This window comes from Bufo bufo, chromosome 3 (assembly GCF_905171765.1).
Source record: "Bufo bufo chromosome 3, aBufBuf1.1, whole genome shotgun sequence".
Taxonomy (NCBI): Eukaryota; Metazoa; Chordata; class Amphibia; order Anura; family Bufonidae; genus Bufo; species Bufo bufo.
In genome coordinates this window covers 225196380-225218723 of record NC_053391.1, presented here as the reverse complement: position 1 = coordinate 225218723, position 22344 = coordinate 225196380, and the positions used below count along the sequence as shown (strand labels likewise).

General features: G+C 44.3%; 1 protein-coding gene across 1 annotated transcript; it reads right to left on the bottom strand.

Annotated features, from left to right (window-relative positions):
- Positions 1-8837: 8837 nt before the first annotated feature.
- PPP1R15B (protein phosphatase 1 regulatory subunit 15B) lies at positions 8838-16167 on the bottom strand. The gene is made up of 2 exons (XM_040423992.1): positions 14065-16167; positions 8838-9885 (listed from the first exon to the last, which is right to left on the bottom strand). Exons 1-2 carry the CDS (start codon positions 15997-15999, stop codon positions 9688-9690), a joined length of 2133 nt encoding a protein of 710 aa, XP_040279926.1. The 5' UTR covers positions 16000-16167; the 3' UTR covers positions 8838-9687.
- Positions 16168-22344: the final 6177 nt, after the last annotated feature.

The window sequence follows — 22344 nt, the reverse complement described above, 5'->3', positions numbered from 1 at the left end:
CAGCCACATGAGGTCTAGCATTGTCTTGCATTAGGAGGAACCCAGGGCCAACCGCACCAGCATATGGTCTCACAAGGGGTCTGAGGATCTCGTCTCGGTACCTAATGGCAGTCAGGCTACCTCTGGCGAGCACATGGAGGGCTGTGCAGCCCTCCAAAGAAATGCCACCCCACACCATTACTGAACCAATGCCAAACCGGTCATGCTGGAGGATGTTGCAGGCAGCAGAACGTTCTCCACGGCGTCTCCAGACTCTGTCACGTCTGTCACATGTGCTCAGTGTGAACCTGCTTTCATCTGTGAAGAGCACAGGGCGCCAGTGGCGAATTTGCCAATCTTGGTGTTCTCTGGCAAATGCCAAACGTCCTGCACGGTGTTGGGCTGTAAGCACAACCCCCACCTGTGGACGTCGGTCCCTCATATCACCCTCATGGAGTCTGTTTCTGACCATTTGAGCAGACACATGCACATTTATGGCCTGCTGGAGGTCATTTTGCAGGGCTCTGGCAGTGTTCCTCCTGTTCCTCCTTGCACAAAGGCGGAGGTAGCGGTCCTGCTGCTGGGTTGTTGCCCTCCTACGGCCTCCTCCACGTCTCCTGATGTACTGGCCTGTCTCATGGTAGCGCCTCCATGCTCTGGACACTACGCTGACAGACACAGCAAACCTTCTTGCCACAGCTCGCATTGATGTGCCATCCTGGATAAGCTGCACTACCTGAGCCACTTGTGTGGGTTGTAGACTCCGTCTCATGCTACCACTAGAGTGAAAGCACCGCCATCATTCAAAAGTGACCAAAACATCAGCCAGGAAGCATAGGAACTGAGAAGTGGTCTGTGGTTACCACCTGCAGAACCACTCCTTTATTGGGGGTGTCTTGCTAATTGCCTATAATTTCCACCTGTTGTCTATCCCATTTGCACGACAGCATGTGAAATTGATTGTCACTCAGTGTTGCTTCCTAAGTGGACAGTTTGATTTCACAGAAGTGTGATTGACTTGGAGTTACATTGTGTTGTTTAAGTGTTCCCTTTATTTTTTTGAGCAGTGTAGTTTTTTCTTGCATTTTAATAATGTTTTCTCTATGCAACTTCATTTTTTATGCACGGAGCTTTGTGAGGGCTCATTTTTTGCGAGACGATCTATAGTTTTCATTAATACCATTTTGGAGTGTGTATGACTGATCACATTTTATTTTTTGGGAGATGTGAAGTGACAAAAAAAGGCAAATCGTTTTTTTCCCATTGCACCATTTGCAGTATGGGATAAATATTTTTATATAGTATAGGTGTTTTTGTATGCAGTGATGTCCATAGTGTTTATTTTTTGGTGTTTTTTTATTTCAGGGAAATGGGGGTGATTTTAATTTTAATATTTTCTTAATTTTTTTAAAAAAACTTTCTTTTCCACTTTTTAATAGTTCCCCTAGGGAACTTAAACAAGCAATCTTGCATTAGCCCTGCCACAGGTAGAGTCTTCATAGGAACCAATCAGCTGCAGCCTCCGCTAGGAGGAGCCTGCGCTCCTGGGTTTGATCTCCCAGAGGCCGTGGTCATATTTGACCACAGCATCTAAGGGGTTAAATGCATGCAATCAACGTTATCATCGATCGCATACATTAGCCCTGGGTGTCTGCTGTTTAAAACGGATGGCGCCAGCTGCGCTTGCAAGCGTGGTCATTATTTAAATACCCAACTTCCAATGTAAATTTACCTTGGGCTGTTGGGAAAGGGTTAAATGTTTAAAAAGAAATGCTAAAAAATATACACTAATATTTATAAGCGAACCAATTTAAAAAAATATTCGATTCATGTCTGAATAGAATAGATTCTACCCGAATCAAAAGGGCTTTGATTGCCCTGAAAATTGGTACGTACTGTATATGACACTGTAGCGGCAGCATTAGCAGCACAGCATGGAACAGAAGCGGAAGGCATAGAATTGTGCCACAATTACCACAACTAAGTGGTACAGCAGCAACTTCTCCTCCAGCAACTTGGCCAGATGAGAGTTCAGTCTGCTCACAACAGGATTCTGAGCACGTAGAATTGTTTTTAAGCCAAACATTCCATTACTCATGACTGAGCAGAGAAGGGGTCTGAGCAGGAGAACGAAGTAACTGATGAGGACACGGACACTGTATTGGTTGTGTGGATGTGGCCTGGCTGTCACAAAGAAGACCTGGAGAAGGAGGATATTGTTCTGTTTGCTGGCCAGAACTATTTTCCCATTGGTGATGCCGCCTTGTGTGTGGAAATGCACAACCCTTTAAAAAACAAGTCCATTTTTACAGACAGCTGACCGGAAGCAGAAATACTATTGAACAGAATTAAACTTGGGTGAAGGAGCAGAACTGAACTGCGCCAACATTTTCCACAACTAAGTGGTACGGCAGTACCTGCACCGCCAGCAACTTGGCCAGGTGGGAGTTCCGCTTGCACACAAGCTAATTGCTGGTCATGAATAGTTTTCTCATAGCCACTCATTCCGTTATGGATGTCTCATGATAAGGCCTCATGCACACGACCGTTGTGTGCATCCCTGTCCGTTGTTCCGTTTTCCGTGATTTATAGGCAATGCGCCGCACAGACCTTTCACTTACCAGTAGGAGGAGCGCCCGGCCGGCCACAGACAGCAAGGTAAGTATAATGCTTCTAAAATTGCTAAGTAACCATGGCAGCCAGGACTGCAGTAGCGTCCTGGTTGCCATGGTTACCGATTGGAGCCCGAGCGATTAAACTGGGACTCCGATCGGAACTCTCCGCTGCCACCAACTGGGGCCATAATATATCTATGGGGGCACAACTGGGGCCATCGTATATGTATGGGGGCACAACTGGGGCCATAATACATGTATAGGGACACATCTGGGGTCATAGTATATGTATGAGGGCACAACTGGGGCCATAATATAAAGATGGGGGCACAACTGGGGCCATAGTATATGGGGGGGGATTTTAATTAGGAGGGGGGGGGGGGGAGGCCGCACTGGCCACCAATGAATGTAATACAGGGGAGGGAGGGAGGGGGGGCCCGCACTGGCCACCAATGAATTTAAAACTGGGAAGGTGCGGCACCTGTGGGGTTAATTGTGCGGATCACAGCCCCCTGTAAGAGATCGGGTGCTGCCAGGCAGCAGGGGGCAGTCATGTACACAGTTCTTAGTATATTCTAACTTGAAGCGTCCCCATCACTATGGGAACGCCTCTGTGTTAGAATATACTGTCGGATCTGAGTTTTCAGATATAACTCAAATCCGATGGTATATTTTAACATAGAGGCGTTCCCATGGTGATGGGGACGCTTCAAGTTAAAATATACCATCGGATTGGAGAAAACTCCGATCCGATGGTAGAATAGGGACTCCTGACTTTACATTGAAAGTCAATGGGGGACGGGTCAGTTTGCAATTGCACCATATTGTGTCAACGTCAAACGGATCCGTCCCCATTGACTTGCATTGTAAGTCAGGACGAATCCGTTTGGCTCCGCACGGCCAGGCAGACACCAAAATGACTTTTTCCTTCATGTCCGTGGATCCTCCAAAAATCAAGGAAGACCCACTGAAGAAAAAACAGACACGGATCACGGAACTACGGAACCCATTTTTGCGGACCGAAAAAAAAAAACGGTCATGTGCATGAGGCCTAAAGCGGAGGATTAGGAGAAGTCTGAGAAGGAGAAGTAGCAGCTGAAAAGGACATTGTACTGCCTGGGGATGTCGCCTGGCTGCCAGAAAGACCGTGAGAAGGACGACAGACACAATGGCCAGAGTTATCACAGGGCCACCAGAATTATCGCAGGGGCTCAGGCTGGATGATATATGTGGTGCATGGATAGACATTTTTTCCAAAGCTCTATACCAGTTATTGGTTGGTTTACTTTGAGATAAAATCTTAAGTCATGGTGGCACAGTTTTGGCTAAAAACTGTATCTTAGGTCACAACCCCTTCCAAGTATGCCCCATCCCCTTTATAAACAAGTTTGAAAAAAGGCATAAGAACCATAGCCAATATTTTTTTTTAGATAGATTTTAGGTGTAACACCTTAACCACTTAAGGACCACAGGTTTATACCCCCCTAGTGACCAGGCCCTTTTTTACAAATCGGAACTTCACAACTTTAACGGTTTTTTGCTCGGTCATGCAACTTGGCACCCAAATGAATTTTACCTCCTTTTCTTCTCACAAATACAGCTTTCTTTTGGTGGTATTTGATTGCTGCTGACATTTTTCTGATATTAATCAAAATAGACCGCAATTTAAAAAAAAAAAAAAGTGTATTTTTAACTTTCTCCTGAGTACGGCGATACCACATGTGTGACACTTTTTTTGCAGCCAAGATGCGCAAAGGGGCCGAAAGTCCAACGAGTACCTTTTAGGAGGGCATTTGGATTCCAGACTTCTTCTCACGCTTTGGGGCCCCTAAAATGCCAGGGCAGTATAAATATCCCACATGTGACCCCATTTTGGAAAGAAGACACCCCAAGGTATTCCGTGAGGGGCCTGGCGAGTTCATAGAAGATTTTTTTCTTTTTGGCACAAGTTAGCGGAAATAGATTTATTTCTTTTTTTCTCACAAAGTCTCCCTTTCCGCTAACTTGTGACAAAAAGTTCAATCTTTCATGGACTCAATATGCCCCTCAGCGAATACCTTGGGGTGTCTTCTTTCCAAAATAGGGTCATTTGTGGGGTGTTTGTACTGCCCTGGCATTTGAGGGTCTCCACAATCATTACATGTATGGCCAGCATTAGGAGTTTCTGCTATTCTCCTTAGGCCTCATGCACACGACCGTTGTTAAACGGCGGCTCGGATGCGGACCCATTCATTTCAATGGGGCCGCAAAAGATGCGGACAGCACTCCGTGTGCTGTCCGCATCCGTGGCTCCGTTCCGCAGCCCCGCTAAAAAAAATATAACATGTCCTATAATTGTCCACGCTTTGCGGACAAGAATAGGCATTTATATTGCCGGCGCCCGTTCCGCAAATTGCGGAAGTCAACGCGCCTTCCGTTTTTTGCGAATCCGCGGTTTGCGGACCGCAAAAAATGGCACGGTCGTGTGCATGAGGCCTTATATTGAGCAAATGGGTAATAAGATATTTTTTTTTTCGTTCAGCCTCTGGGCTGAAAGAAAAAATGAACGGCACAGATTTCTTCATTCGCATCGATCAATGTGGATGAAAAAATCTCTGCCCAAAAATGTGCAAAAAAAAAAAAAAAGCTGCGATCGTTAATAAAGATCCAAAAAGCTCAAAAGTGATCTTGATAGCGCCGCAGCGATTTTACGGTGTTTTTGCAGTGATCAGAAAAAAAAGAATTTCTGTCACTGCGGTGGGGCGGACTGAACGCAAGTGTGCGCACAAGATCAGGCCTGATCGGGCGAACACTGCGTTTTTTGTAGAGCCTAAGGTGACCCTAATGTACTGATATAGATCTGATTGCGATCAGTCTTGATCACTTACAGATACTATATAGTACTAGTGCTGATTAGCGACAGCGATGACGCTAATCAGCAACTAATCAGTGACTGCGGTGCGGTGGGCGCTAACTACCTAACAAGTGGCTAACTAACTGGCGGTGATAAGGGACCCTTAGGCCCCATTCACACGTCCGCAATTCTGTTCCGCATTTTGCGGAACAGAATTGCGGACCCATTCATTTCTATGGGGACAGACTTTGTCCCACTCAGATCCGGAATTGCGAATCTGCACTTCCGTTCCGCAAAAATATAGAACATGTCCTATTCTTGTCCGCAATTGCGGACAAGAAAAGGCATTTTCTATATAGTTCTGGCAATGTGCGGATCCGCAAAATGCGGAAAGCACATTGCCGGTGTCCATGTTTTGCGGATCTGAATGGAGCCTTACAGGGGGTTGATCAATGACAGGGGGGTGATCAGGGAGTCTATATGGGGTGATCAGGGGTTAATAAGTGACGGGGGGGGGGTGTAGTGTAGTGCTTGGTGCTACTTACAGAGCTGCCTGTGTCCTCTGGTGGTCGATCCAAGCAAAAGGGACCACCAGAGGACCAGGTAGCAGGTATATCAGATGCGGTTAATAAAACAGCGTCTAATATACCTTTCTGATGTAAAAAAAAACAAAAAAACGCATCTACAGCCTGCCAGCAAATGATCGCTGCTGGCAGGCTGTAGATCAACTTGTTTACCTCGCGATCCTGTGAGCGCGCGTTCACAGAAAATCTCGGGTCTCACGAGATAACGCCTATTGGCGTCAGAGACCTGAGAGAGCCGCCGCACTGACGCCTATCGGCGTTAGTGTGACGGCAAGCGGTTAATAAACATGGACCACAAAAAAAGTCACAAAAAAATGCAGGCAAAAAATAAATAAAAATCAAGTGATCTGGCAGTGTAAAACTGCTGCCAATTACCTGATGAATGAGCAAATGCTCAATTATCGGGCAATTCCAATCTTTCAACAGATTTAAAAATCATTGTTTGCCAGTGGCAAATTGTGCTGCGTAATCATGATCTGCTGCCGGCAAACAGCGATCAGCATGGTGACGAGCGATGGCATTAACGATCACTTGTCCCCATACTGAGGAGGAGATTGCTGTACGTAATGGTGGCAGTCTCCTCCACTAACAAGCAGGCGATTGTCTGCAACGAACGCTTCCTCCCCAAAAATCGCTTGCATAAATCTGCCTGGCCAACACAGGCTTAAGTAGAAGTACTATAAAACAGTTAGCTTGTACACCAGTTTTTGGCACAGCCTGCACAAGAATTCTGGCGCACACCGATTAGTAAATCCCCCCCCAGGGTCTCGGGTAGATTCCACAGTAACTCAGTGAAGTGAAATCATTGTACAAATGACATCGTTAAACTCTTGCAGATGTTTATTAAAATTAACAGAATCGTTTTTAGATTTTTATACAAAGAAATAGATCTTTTAAATTAAATACATTGTCACTCTTGCTTGTGATTAACCTCAGTTAATATAAAAATAAAATTTAATTTTTTGCCATGTTCCTTTTTTGTGTGGGATGGATTTATGGCCAAAAACGTTAATGTGTCTAGTGACTGATGACCATCCATATTGTCATTTAGTCAGTCCAGTTTGTGAATTAAATCAGATACTCAGGGACAATTCATTTAATCTGGAACTTTTTCTGAAATATGTGTGGAAACATCTACATTTAGGACATCTAGGCACTTTGTCCTAATGGAGTAGTAAAAATTGCTGCTGACTGGACGCAGTGGTAGTTAGTCTCTCTGCCACATTATTACCCCTATATGAGGTCTTAAAGGGAGCCCATCAGCAGTTTCAATACCGGCAAACTCCCCCTTTACAGATAATGTTTTATGATCTAGGTTTTACTCTGAATTGCTGCGCCATTTCAGGGAAAAGATGAGATTCAGGCTAGGAAAGAAGAGACTGCTCGGCGGTTTCCCACCAAGGTCTGCTTGAGCGATAGGTCTCTCCCTATTTGTGTATGGGGAGAGATCAGCCAAACTGGCCATTGGCGCAGCATTTCAGAGGTATACTCTGACCATGAAACTGCTGACGAGTTCCCTTTACTCTAGAGCATTGCCAGCAAGCTTCTTCATTTCTAGGAAATGATGGCTCCACCTCCGACCACTATGTGCACCAGGGTTGCCAACCATCCAGAAATTTCTAGACAGTCCGTAAAAATAGATAACCTTTTTCCGGTGTCTGTGTAAAAAAAAATATTAAAAAATTATGTGTATGATTTTTTTTGAGGCTAGTTGTACTTGACTGGATTATTTTGGTGGTAATTATAATTTTACAGCTCACAGTAAATGCTGGTAATCAGGTGTTATCAGTTTAAAGACTTGTATTACTTAAAATCTTTATCATTCATTATGGGTTTATTTTAGTTTTTTTGTCCAAAGAAAACGTTGGCTCCCTGAGATTTTGGGATAAGTTGTCCAGAAAGAAGAAAAATTCTGGTTGGCAACCTTGGTGCACACTATCCTTAGTGGCATGCATAAGGCATGCTGGGACATACAGGGCCAGATTTATCATTCCTCTGACAGCTCACTCCACTTTCACATATGGCTAAAGTCAGTTTTAGCCAAGTCAGATTTATGATCGGCCCTTTAAGACTGTAATAAATGTGGTTTGACGGTAGCAGTTTATCTGTCAGTAAGCAGCTTTACAAAAGTCACACGTCTTTACGAAAAAGTCGCATGTTCTTTTAAAAAGTCGCATAAGATAAGCATGGTCCTCACTGGAGTGATTTTGCGCATTTTTTCGCGACTTTTTAAATTGTCGCAATAGTAAATCTGTTTTAGAGATTCATTTACATAAGAAAACACGCCCACTTTCAGAAAACTGGCAAGCATAGCGCAGAGCCACAAATGTTTGCGCAGTTTAAGCGATTGCGCAAAAATTTGCAACTTTTTCACTCCATTATTCTGACTTGAGCTAATGATAAATCTGGCCCATAGTCTTCTTGGTAGTTGGAGTAGACCTGTTGCTGTGATCTTGAGAAGACTCTATAGAAACAAGACTAGAGAAGACCCCTAGAATCGGTTCTATACACATCTGCAGTACAGTAATATTTCATTCATGAAAAAAAATTGATGATATCTGACTTATGATGGTTGTAAAAAACGTACATTGCACATAGGTTTCCAATATGCTGGGGAAAAAAAAAAAAGTGCAGCACCAAAACCAAATGCGGTACTACAGGGCCAGCATAGCAAACCAGGTAATTATATATAAAAATAAAAAATAAAAATTTCCCCATTGGAAAATATTTTATCAAACACCAAAGTGCAAATTTGGGTCTGAAGTTGGTGAATGTGGACGGGGCATACATTAACATCTGCACTGATGACTTCATTTTTAATACAAATAAATAGGAGGTGCAGAAGATGCTCTTCAGATTTGTCAGAAGATCATTGATTTGACGTGTTTTTTTGCCTTTTTGATACCATTTTGTGGGTTAGGTCATGACAGCTGCCTGATGTTTGGTGTCCCTTTTGATACTACTTTCTTTTGCCCCTCCACAATATATAGTGTCTGGTGCTGCGATATAGACGAGTAACATCTCCACATAATCTGGTAATTATATGGCGGCTCGCTTGTTTTCAGCCACAGTTCCTACAGACATTTGCATTGCAAACAAATAAAAGCAGGTTTGTCCTCTTTTCTTTTGCATTCAGGTCTGAATACAGTAGATAGTTTCTCTTTATACAGAAGGTGGTTTTACGCAAAGAGGCTTACAGGAAGCAAGTGACATCTGCACTGCTCGTCCCTGCTGAGAAACTGTGGCCAAATACTGAACCATCGTTACCGAATAGCTGAAATAAGCAAGAAAACCTGATCAAGAAACTAGCGTCAAGATTTCACCCAGAAAACCAAGACAAATGTAGTCCGAAAGGAGAAGCAGCATTGTGTGTGAATGAGTAGGATATTCTGGTCCGTAAACCTAAAGTGCACTCTTCATGGACAGAATTCTGAAAATGGTGGCATTGGCCTCATCATGTCATTCTGGCACCTTGAAGCTAAGCAAGGGTATAGGAGAGCAGAAGAAGAAGCGGGCTGTAAAGTTCATCATGTATTAAAAGCTAGGGTTGCAATAAAATTTATTCCCTGGGTTCAAGTCCCCCTTGCTGTAGGATAAAAAGGTGGCGAATATAGAACTGTAACTGTGGTAGTTAAAAACTTCTGCAAAGAGTCTGTCGCTAGAAAATTAGGAGGGGCTAGCTGCCCCATATTTCATGCATTCGGTTCCACATCCTATGCCTGTGGTCAGGGGTAAAGCAACGTCCAATCACAGACTCTGTTTCCTGGATGCGCCTTTGGAATCGGCAGCGGTCTCGGGCAAACTCCTCCCAGTGACCTTTGCGCTCTTCTTCATTACAGATATAGTATACGGTGACTTTGTCAAAGAAGGTCACCTGAAAGAATAAAAAATAAATATATGATGAGAAACATACACAGATGACAAAATACAGCACTAACAGACATTAGAAAAGAGCCCTGATCATTACCATAGGAGAAGGTTATTTTAATAGCTTTTTACTTGATCCATAAGCATATCAAGCAAACATAATACAGAACATATACATTTATGGTTTCATAGGATATAGACCAAGCCCCCATAGGCCAATTATTTTGAAGAAATTTGCTGATGCTGCCTAATGTTTCAGTTATTCTATTAAAGAGGACCTATCTGGCAGTGTAGGACATGTTGAGATGTCCTCGCGCTTATTTTCCGATGGGCTGCTCCATTTTGCCCCCCATTCTGGTTTCCTTGCTGGTATGCTAATAGGTAGCATCGGTACAGGGAGGAGGAGACAGCTATGTTTCTCAATGAACGTCTCCTTCTCCCTGGCTGTAGCGCGGTCCAATCGAAATGGAGCGCGTCACAGCCAGGGAGAAAAAACAAAAAGAAAAAGCTCATCTTCTCCCTGGCTGTGACGCGATTGACCAGCTTACAGCCAGGGAGAAGGTAATGTTCCCCCCTGAAAAACATGGCCGTCTCCTACTCCCTGTACAGATAGTATGGATTAGCATACTAGCAGCTCATCCTGGGGGGCGCGAGGACATCTCCTCAACATGACCTACAGTGCCAGGTACTTATATTGTAATGTCAGGACCGGTGAACGGTCCTCTTTAAAAGGTGTTGTTCTACTAATAAAACTTTACCTAACCACAGGACAGGGGAAAAGGGTTTGATCTCTGGAGGGACCAACCTCTAGGACCCCAACCTTTAAAAAGAAAGGGGGCCGTAAGTGCCGCTAATCTGTCTCATGACGACACCTTTACACCGGCAGATGATGATAATCTGGCTTGATGCTTCATGGTAGGTCACAAGGCACTAGAAGAAGCCTTATCAGTCTACAGCTAGCCCATATGAGCCAGTGGGTGTAGAAGTGCAGAGTCACGCTAACCCACAGATGACATATCTTTGCGAAGCAAACAAATGCTGAGTAATTGATGGATTTTAGCTCAATTTAACCCCGTCATTTCTTACTTATTTTCCTTGTTGACCAGTGCTCAGTACTTTCAAAGGCACACATTTTGGCCCAGCAGATGATGCCTTTACATAGTCCCTAAACGAACACGAATGCCCCTACATCAGGTATGCAGACGGTGACATTTACCACAATTATGGATTTCTAGTTTTCTACCATGCAGGAAAAATATATTTTATATAAATTTAGCAATAATTATCTGGAATACTAAGAATAAAACAAATGAGTCGGTGGCGCTAATAGTTGGTAAAAACACAAAGGAGCGTTTTTTTTTTAACAAAGTGCTTTCATATCCCATAAGGGACGACTTTGGTGTTGTATTTCCGATTAATCTAAACGTGTGATTTTATTTTCTCTCTTGATTGCATATGTGCCTATTATGCTACGCCTTGCCTCCCTATAGAATACCAGGTCTGTCTTCCAGTTACATCAGCCTCATCCCGCCGCGGGTTTTGAGTTTCAGTCCTTTTGCATCAGTCTGCGTCTTATCTCTTGGGAAACCATTACCAGGGATGCTAAGATAAGGCTCTTAAAGATACAATAATAACTCCAACAAGGAGCCATACTGCCAGCCTGACATAGGAAGACCAAGAAAAACTAAACCCTGGTAGCTACTGAACTTAAGGTGACCCACAAACCCAACTCAAGGCTCATATGGAGCTGTAATAAGGCACCCATATAAATCAATGGGCCCATTTTATACAGCAGCATACGACATTCCACTTGGTGTATGACCACACAAGGTGTAAATGCGGAAAATTATAGTTTGTGGCACGAGAAGAACCTAAAAATACAACTAATTTATTAAAGTGGTTGTTCCAGCTCAGCCTTTCATGGCCAAGACGGGAATAACCCTTAGGTTCATTCACACGTCCATGTCTGTGCTTAAATCCGTGAAAAGGTGGTCAGTGATGCCTCCATGATGTCCGTGATGGATCCATGTGTCAGTTTTTTGTTATCCGTGTTGTGTCTGTGGTTTTCACAGACCCACAGACTATAATAGGTGTGATGGATCCGTGAACACAGACAAAATAGAGCATGCTTCCGTGCTAAAAAAAAAAACGGACCGTGGTAAAAAAAAACTGATGTGTGAATACACACATCAAAATGAATGGGTAAGTGTGCTGTCCGTGGAGAACACGCGCAAACGTACCTGGAACACCGCCGTGTGAATTTACGGACACAGCGTAGTTGGCTGTGCTATGCTGAGGAGCCGCTCCCATTCCCTGCTATGGGAGTTAAGGAAACAGCGGAAACATTGCGGACCCATTCATACTAATTCTTATTAAATTTGGCCTTTCGTACTCCAATAGACTGATTTGAGGGGCAAATTTCCCCACAATACAGAACTAGGCCACACATGAGGCATCTACACTCCCAAGTATCTGTATGAAGCAGTCACTGGCTCCACAGGTTTGAAGACCATGTGTGCTATAATGTGTCACATCACAATTTACTGCTGAAATAAACCAGTACCATGATAATTATATCACTGAACAAGTATGGGATGAGCCAACAGAGTGCAATACCCATTAGTCACCTCCACATGACAAAGCCTTTACTGCTAGGCCAACACTAACACAGCATGTACTGGAACAGCAGTGACAGTAAGGTCACACCTGCCTCAGCAGAACTACCAGAATACTCTACAGTAAACTGGCACTTTCCAGCAAGTTTTAGACCCTGTGAATGGTAAGAGAAATGCCGCAAATCACCCCGTACCCATCTAGATGCCCTCACACCTTGCCCCCAATCAGTGGGTACTACTCAGTGCTCTAGGATCTTGGCTAAAGATCATAGTTGGTAGAGGACTTTTGATGTCAGTGGTGTGTCACTCATGAGCTAAAAGTGAGTGGGTGCTGAGAACCAACATCATAATCATTGCAGACCAGGCCTTGAGAAGAGTCAGATCTACCTGAGAAGAGTCATGGTTATACATCATCTCCTGCTCTCTCACCCATCTACTGATGATTGGCAGTTCTCTCCTAGACAGAAAGGGAGAAAACTCGGTAGGAGAATGTCAACCATCAGCAGGTGGGCGAGGAGAGCAGGAATTCATGAATAACCAGGACTCTTCTCAGGTGGCCGGGACTGTTTTCCAGGCCTCGTCTGCCATGATTGTGATGTTGGTTCTCGGAAACCCCTTACTTAACTTATAAATGACAGACCTCTGAAATCTACTTACCTGTCTCTACTTTATGCTGCTTTTTGTATGGGCAGCATAAAGTTGATGACATGTTTCCTTTAATACACTAAGTTTTATGATAAAGAACATGAAATATGACCTTTACAGTGACGACATCTACTCTTCAAGTGAAGTGTCCATTTATAATTCTAGAGAAAATCTCAACTCTACTAAAAGGCCAAAAATTACAAGATACATAAACGGTTACAAAAAAGCTCTGAACTTGTTACAACGGGAACTTATGTAGGTGGCCAGTTCAGAAACACCTAGACAGATCTCATGGCCTTCAACACCTCTAGTAGAAAAAACACATCTTATCAGTGTAAAATTTCCATACAGAAATACACACTGTGCAATTAGTGAGTCAAAGGGTATAAATTCCTACCTTGCCAAGAATGAAGCAATAACCTACATTTAATAGTCCATCGGCATTACTCACATGTTCATAAATATGACATCAAAAGTTATGCAAGCATTTTGGGCCTAATGATTATTTTTGTAGACATCACATTACTCAGGCTATATGGGTTACTCATGACCATCTCATTCTTTGATCCATCACAAGAGTAGACTAATGGGTCCATCAGGATATGGCTCTGAAAAAGAACTCTGGGAACCACTAGAAGGCCCAAAAATAAACATAACTACCGTTAGTCACATCCATTTCTACTATGGAACAGCTGCCAACATACAAAACAGCCAAAAACAAAACTGCCATTGAGATAGATATCTATCCATCTATATATACACACACACACACACACACACCACAAAAACTTTCTGACCACCTAGTTCCCTAAAATAATATGAGATGACACACAGGACATATGCTATAGAAAAGGTACAAGGCCTAACCAATTGCTGAAAATGAGAAAGTGCAAGACATAATAAACTGGTAGTCAAATGAGATATACCTTTTTATGACCAACATTGGCACTTTCCTCCATGGACACACCGTGCACCTTTCTCAATCTTGAGAGCGGAGAATCACTGGGGTGAGAGGATACAGTCAATTCACAACTTGAGGAGCTCATACAAATGACCTCTATATGTTTGGTGGCAGCTTCGGTGCTCTGTCTTTTTCGCACAGATGTTTGTACCGAGGCATTAAAGAATAAGGGGTTGTAGGGGTCTTCAGATTTGAGGAACCCATTCCATAATTTTAAGTTTTCCTGTTCATCAGCAATAAATTCATCCTCGCTATCACTGTCTGACACTGCATCACTGTCAAACCATGATTCTTCATCATCAGAAATGACAGCTGCCTGGTCCTCAAGGTGGGAATTCACTTCCACAATAGGACCAGTTTGTAAACGAGCAGTAAAGTTCTGTGGATTGTAAGGATCGGCACTACAAAAAGAGTTCAACAGGACAACATCCTCAGAGACAGGAATGTCTCTTTCTGAGGCAGATAGTGATCCTTCACTATCAAATCCATCGTCGTCGTCATGATCATCATCCTTATCCCAATCATCATCATCTTCACATGAGGAACTAGGGTCTTCCTCATCATCACTCACGAATGTACCCAAAATATAGCCAATATGTTTATTTGTGCACACAGGAATAGTGGGGGCATGGATTTCCTCCTCCAGATCAGAGTCCATGGTGTCACTGTCCTGGTCATTTTTGAGACCTTTCACCACAGAACATGAAAGTTCTGTAAGCACATGAGCACCATCACTATTCCACATTGGTTCATGGATTTCAGGAGGTGAAATACCCTCTGACTCGAGGTTCTGTTTTATAGCCAGACACTGCCAATCCTCCAAACTGTGATATCCTTGGTCCTGATCTGGGCTGGGTGGATATTTATTCTGGATGTTCCCCAAAATGTATGGCTTTGGAACCAGTAAGGAAAGAGCATGACAAGGTCTGGAATTAGGGTCAGTACTTGGAGGTTCCCTGGCACTGCTCTGGTCTAAATCAAAATATGACAAGCTGTCAGGGCATATGTTCTGATCTTGTCCATCATGCCAGTCAGATACAGGCAAATCTAACTTTGGAAGAGCATTTTGCTGATGTTGTGTCGATTCTTCTTGCTTGAGCTCAGTGGTTGAGACATCTTGGCCCTGGTTCTGCTGCAGGAACCAAAGCCTCTTGTTTCGGATATGTTCAATTTCATCTTTGGACTCCTTCTGACTAGAGGTTTCATCAAGAACTTCTTTGCTCTGAAGATTGGGTTCGCTTCCTAGATCAAGCCAAGTGAACACTCCACCTGACCCAGGGTTAAAGATACAGGACACCATCCCAACAGAAGATGAGTGTAGCTTCTTCTCACCTTCTACATCACATTGTCCACTCTCTTTCTGGGTTTTGTGGTAGCTGAAAGAGGAATTGTTGACAGAGGACTTACTATGACAATCATCATCTTCTTGGTCAGGGTCTACAAGATCTTTCCAGGTGCTCAGCCCTGGCTCCCACAATGCCTGCATTTTGCTGTGCCAGGTGCCCAATTCTTCTAGAGCAGTGTCCCAGGATTCCGGCTCCTTGCTGGAGGAAACATACCCTTTCCATGGACTCATGATTTCCAGATCTGATTTCATGGCAGGAGAAAGAAGTTCCTTCCAAGGACCCAGCTCTTCCAGACATTCTTCCAGCTCCTCCCATGGTCCTGACCGCAGCCCAAGGGCTTCAAGCATCTCGGGCAGCTCATCGGGGCCAACCGATTGGTGCACCAACCAGGCAGAGGGCAGAATGGAAAGGAAGGACGCTCCAGCTAGTCCCATTAGATAAGACCAGGCAGCCCCCAGCAGCTGGAACACACGGTACTGGAGCAGGCCGTGCAGGAAGCGGCCTAGAAGGGCCCGGAACCCCGGAGAGGACGTGGAGTCCCGATTGGCACACATCAGGCCTCGCTTGTACAGTCCCAGGGTGTCGCAGAACAGAAAACCGCCGCCATTAGGCTCTCCGGTAGCGATGGCGGCTACGACACCGGCCTGAGGTCCGACACCGGCGGCTGTCTGACAGCTGGAAGCGCTGCGAAGGAGAGAGCGTAGAAAGGGCGGAGGATCTCACGCAACATGGCGCAGTGACGTCAGAGTGGGGCGGAGCTTGTATGAAAGGGGAAACTGTGCAAAGTGCGCATGCGTTCCCAGGAGAGTGTCTGTCCGCCAGTTTTAAAATGTGTTTGGCGGGATCAGGTTACCGTGACGGCCTCCTGTGTGATAATGAAAGCGAAGGAGCCCAGGGTGGAGGCTTTACATTTTAGGGCACAACACTCAGTGCAACTGGCTGCTATGAGTCTTCTCTATGGATTTCACCCTTTAAAGGGTTTCTACCACCACATTTTCACCTATTTAGCAGTCAGACACTAGCGATCTGCTAGTGTCTGCTGTACCTAACCATGCTATTGTAATCCCTTTCTCTGCAGCGGTTACCCTAAAAAACGTAGTTTTATTGCTATGCAAATGAGCCTCTAGGTGCTATGGGGCGTCTTTTCAGCACCTAGAGGCTCCGTCTACTCACCCTGTATTCCCGCTCGTCCGTCAAGCCCGCCCATCTCCTCTAGATTGCCAGCCTCCATCTCACCCATCGGCCAAATTCTCGCGCCTGCGCCGTGTGCGTCTGTATTCGGCGCAGGCGCAGTGACTGTCTGACCGGCCGGGCGTCGTCTGTTCCTCTGAGCACTCTGACGTAATCGGCGCAGGTGCAGTGGAGATGCCGGCGAAGGGAGCTGTCAGACAGTCACTGCGCCGAATACAGACGCACACGGCGCAGGCGCGAGAATTCGGCCGATGGATGAGATGGAGGCTGGCAATCTAGAGGAGATGGGCGGGCTTGACGGACGAGCGGGGCGGAATACAGGGTGAGTAGACGGAGCCTCTAGGTGCTGAAAAGACGCCCCCATAGCACCTAGAGGCTCATTAGCATATCAATAAAACTAATTTTTTTAGGGTAACCGCTGCAGAGAAAGGAATTACAATAGCATGGTTAGGTATAGCAGACACTAGCAGATCGCTAGTGTCTGACAGCTAATTAGGTCAAAATGTGGTGGTAGAAACCCTTTAAAGGGCTTCTGTCACCCCACTAAACAGTTTTTTTTTTTTTTGGTTACTTATAATGCCTATAATGCGATTTATCCATACATACTGTAATTAATAATTTTCGTTCAGCAGATTCTGTTAAAAACGTACTTTTAAAATATGCAAATTACCTTGCTACCAGCAAGTAGGGCGGCTACTTGCTGGTAGCAGCCGCATCCTCCTATCCTAAAGACGCCCCCTCCGCATGCTGATTGACAGAGCCAGCGGACGGGATCTTTCTCTGCTGGCCCTGTCTGCATTCAAAATCTGGCGCCTGCGCCGTACCTGTCTTCAGTCGGCGCACTGAGAGGAGGACGCTTGCTCGGTTGCTCCATCCTCAATGCGCCTGCGCCGATGATGTCACATCTACACCCTCCATTGAGGATGGAGCGACCGAGCGAGCGTCCTCCTCTCAGTGCGCCGACTGAAGACAGGTACGGCGCAGGCGCCAGATTTTGAATGCAGACAGGGCCAGCAGAGAAAGATCTTGTCCGCTGGCCCTGTCAAGGAGCATGCGGAGGGGGCGTCATTAGGATAGGAGGATGCGGCTGCTACCAGCAAGTAGCCGCCCTACTTGCTGGTAGCAAGGTAATTTGCATATTTTAAAAGTATGTTTTTAACAGAATCTGCTGAACGAAAATGATTAATTACAGTATGTATGCATAAATCACAGTATAGGGATTATAAGTAACCAAAAAAAAAAAAAAATGTTTAGTGGGGTGACAGAAGCCCTTTAAGGCCTCATGCACACGACCGTTGTTGTTTTCCGTTCCGCAAATTGGGGATCCGTTGTCCGCTGCCGGGGTTTTTTCCGTTGTGTTTCTGTGTGTCTTCCGTTTTTTTTTGGCAGACCGCCAAAAAAAAAGGAAGGTAAAAAAAGTGTAATTTTAATATCCCCACCCAGGATACTAATTCTACAAAAACGGACGTGGACGCGGATGACAGACAGTTGTGCATCCGCATTTTTGGCGGTCCCATTGAATTGAATGGGTCCGCAAACCGTTTTCGCGGACAAGAATAGGACAGGTTATATTTTTTTGACGGACTGGAACCACGGACGCGGATAACAAACGGTGGATTATCCGCATTTTCAACGGCTCCATAGAAATGAATGGGTCCGCATCAGAAACGCTAAAATCGGCGGAACGGACGCGGAAACAAACAGCGGTCATGTCCATGAGGCCTAAGATGCACGCAAATACTCTGAGACCCCAATGTTTCCCTGACAGTGACCCTTTTATGGTAGACACATTGGGGGGAGAATTATTAAAAGTGGTGCAAAGGAAAACTGGCTTAGCTGCTCTTAGCAACCAATCAGATTGATCATTTCATTTTCCAAAGAAGCTCTGAAAAATGAATGGTAAAATCTGATTGGTTGCTATGGCCAACCTACAATTTACATTAAGCCTCATGCACATGTATCTCCCGTATCTTTGTCCAAAACGCATTTTTTTGCGGATTGCATATGGACTCGTTCATTTGTATGAAAAAAGGCCGCACACGTATGTCATCCGTGTGATGTCCGCAGCCATGTGTCCATTCTGCAAAAAGATAGAACATGTCCTATTCTTAGCTGTAAAATGCCGACCATGGACCCACTGACGTCAATGGGAACACAAAAATAAAAAATTTGAGGTAGGTAGTAAAGTAGGCAAGTACGCCCTACAGGTGCCACACCACCACAACTGCCCCCAGTGTTCTCAATTTTCAGATATACCTTCAGTGGGTAATAAGTGCAGGTCAAACTACTGAGACCCCCCATAGATCGAGACCCCTTACATAACTTACCAGACAGTACTGTTTTGTTCACACCCACGGGCTCTGAGACTGAGCTGGAGCCTGTTTGATCACACGCAACCCCATGGAGGAGAGTGATGCTGTGTCTTGTAAGCTGCATGCGCTGGATGCTAGTCTGCAGCCCGAATCTCCAGTTCTGGTGGCTGCTCACTGTTCCCTTCAGACCCACCAAGGCCCTGTCACCTCTGCTGACGCCTCTGTTTGACTATTTGCATCCCCCATGTAAGAACATTTTGTAGCATCTTTTCATCTGAATCTATATTCTATCATTCCTCTGTTATTCCTACTAGAAGTTTTTGAATTTTCCATCAGTCAGCAAAAAAATATTCAACTGGAGGTGACGCTATCCAGTCAGTGCTGCCAGTGTCAGATCGTGCAAGGACACATCCCCAACTGGTAACAAACTTTTGGACCTTTATTGCAGACTTCTGGGAATGAATGAATAAACTTCCAGCAGGAATAATAGAGGAATGGTACAATATAGAGTTATATAAAAAGATGCTACAGCATTATTATTACATGGGGAATGCAAGTAGTTTACTGTAAATAAAACAGACACATCAGAAGAGGTGACAGGGGACAGGTCAGAGGGGACACTGACTATTTTTTTTTGCAATTTTTTTGCCTTTTATTTGTATTTTTTTTAATTGTGTTTTCAATGTTTTTCTTTTAAACTTTTAATATATATATATTTGCCACATGATTTGTCCCCAAAAGGTCCATTAAAGTCCTTTGGGGACACAGACTTTTTTTTTGCACTATTTCCACTGTAACTGGAGCATCCAAAGGATCCCCAGTTACAAGGAAAACCAGCCTGCTGAGGGGGGCTTTGTACAGGGCAGAGCTGATGAGGCTCTGCAGTCCTCTGCCCCTGACACCCAGCGATCACGTGATCGCCGGGTCTAAACTGCACAGCGCGCCGCTCACCTGTGCGAGGAGAAGCGCTGATACACTGCTTCTGCCTTCTCCTCGGGTCTCGTGCTGTCTCTGACAGCCGGGGACCTGTCCGGCTCCTGCTACAGCGCAGGAGCTGTAATCTTGCAATTGTGCGACGCTCCGGGCAGAAACACAGCTGGTCGCAAGATCATCTGTGTTTCTGCCAAGCAGGACGGGGGCCGCAAACCAAGGCTCTGGGGGCCGCATGCGGGCTGCAGGTTGTGCACCCCTGGTTTAGAGTAATCTAGGAGATTGCATGTACGACATATATTAGAAAAGTGTGTAGCATCATTTTTAACTTTAGCAATGACAAGTATGCCACAAAGTCCACAGAGCAGACCTAAAGATACTGCAAATGAAGAAATGAAAGACAAGTTACCATCCGCAGCTAACCTTATGGTTCTGACACATACACTGTAAATATATATATATATATACACACACACATTTCTATCCAGTGCACCAAGCTTGTAGCATTCGGAGCAGATGGTAAAGACACACGTATATTAGTGTAATTACGGTAACCCTCTCCCTCCCTCGCCTTGTCAATGTTGCATCAGCCATGCAGTTACTGCGCATGTGCAGCCCATGTGCTGAAGTTCACCAAGTACTGTACATGTAAAACCTGATGTGTAGGCTGGATGACTACTATATAACTAGGTCACGTGTGCTGCACATTGCCAGGGTTGTGCCACATACCTTATAAAACACCTCTGTCTCTAGCAATATCATCAGTGTGTATTATAACTGAAGGGGCATGATATACTATGTGGATATGTTGTGTATTGTACTGCACATTACTGCAGTATGTATACATTACTAACAGTACATTACAGAAAAAGCTTCAAATGCGTTCTGCCATTTAACTGTTTCTGTAGATCCCATTCATCTCTATGAAGAGCAGAAATGGCCCATTACCAGTTCTGCGACATAGAGCGGGCATTCTGCTACAGAACAGCTTTAAAAAAAAAAGACAAGGATGTTTCATTTCAGTTAATCAATAGTAGACAGGAAACACTTCCTCTTAAAAAAAAAAAAAGAGGTTCTGCAGCTGCTAAGATGTATAATGTACCCTATGGTATAAATTATAAAAGATATTACAAGTCACCTTGGAGTTTTGTGACTTGTACACTGGCGCTTGAAAGTTTGTGAACCCTTCAGAATATTCTATATTCCTGCATAAATTTGACCTAAAACTACATAATATTTTCACACAAATCCTATAATTAGATAAAGAACCAAATCAAACAAATTGCCCTGGTCATTTATGTATTGAGGAAAATGATCCAATATCACAGTTCTGTGAGCGGTATGTGAACTCTTGCTTTCAGTATCTGGTTTGACCCCCTTGTGCAGCAACAACTGCATCTGAGGCCTCTTTCACACCAGCGTTACGAATTTTCTCAGGATCTGTTCAGGAAAAAACGGATGGTTTTGCAATCAAGTTCAGTCAGTTTTGTATTTGATTGTGTTCAGTGTTTCCGTTTTTTCCATGTAGGTGCAATCAGTTTTTAATGCGTTTTTCACACGCATGAAAAAAAACAAAAAAAACTGAAGAATAACAATCTACATCTCTTAGCAACTCATCAGTGAAAAACGGATTACATCCAGATGCAATCCGTTTTTCACTAAAGCCCCATTCACTTCTCTGAAACCAGAATATAGAACATGCTGCGATTTTTCCTGAACGCAGAAATGATGCGTAAAAACCCAATGAAATAAATGGGTCAGGATTCATTCTGGATGCTATGCACTGGCTTCACACATCGCTCCCTGACTGAAAACTCACTTGTGTGAAAGAGGCCTAAGGCTGGTTTCACACGGGCATTGCTGGAAAAGGTGCGGGTGCGTTGCGGGAACATGCACGATTTTTGAGAGAAAAATCGGCATGTTTGGTACCCAAACCCGAACTTTGGGATCGGGGTTGTGTAGATTGTATTATTTTCCCTTATAACATGGTTATAAGGGAAAATAATAGCATTCTAAATACAGAATGCATAGTACAATAGGGCTGTAGGGGTAAAAAAATTATTATAGATTTTTTTAACTCACCTTAATCCACTTGCTCGCGCAGCCCGGCTTCTCTTCTGTCTTCTTCTTTGCTGTGTACAGGAAAAGGACCTGTGGTGACGTCACTCCGGTCATCACATGATCTTTTGCCATGGTGATGGATCATTTGATGGACCATGTGATGACCGGAGTGACGTCACCACAGGTCCGGGCTGTGCGAGCAAGTGGATTAAGGTGAGTTAAATTATTAATTTTTTTTAACCCCTGCAGCGCTATTGTACTATGCATTCTGTATTAAGAATGCTATTATTTTCCCTTATAACCATGTTATAAGGGAAAATAATAAAATCTACACAACACCTAACCCAAACTCGAACTTCTGTGAAGAACTCCGGGTCTGGGTACTAAACATGCCGATTTTTCTCA

Bases quoted from the DNA above. Each gene is read 5' to 3' on its own strand.
- PPP1R15B (XM_040423992.1), bottom strand. From the start codon at position 15,999: ATGTGTGCCAATCGGGACTCCACGTCCTCTCCGGGGTTCCGGGCCCTT. The intron at 9,886-14,064 runs GTATATCTCATT...TTATTCTTTCAG, and splicing joins CCAATGTTGGTCATAAAAAG to GTGACCTTCTTTGACAAAGT.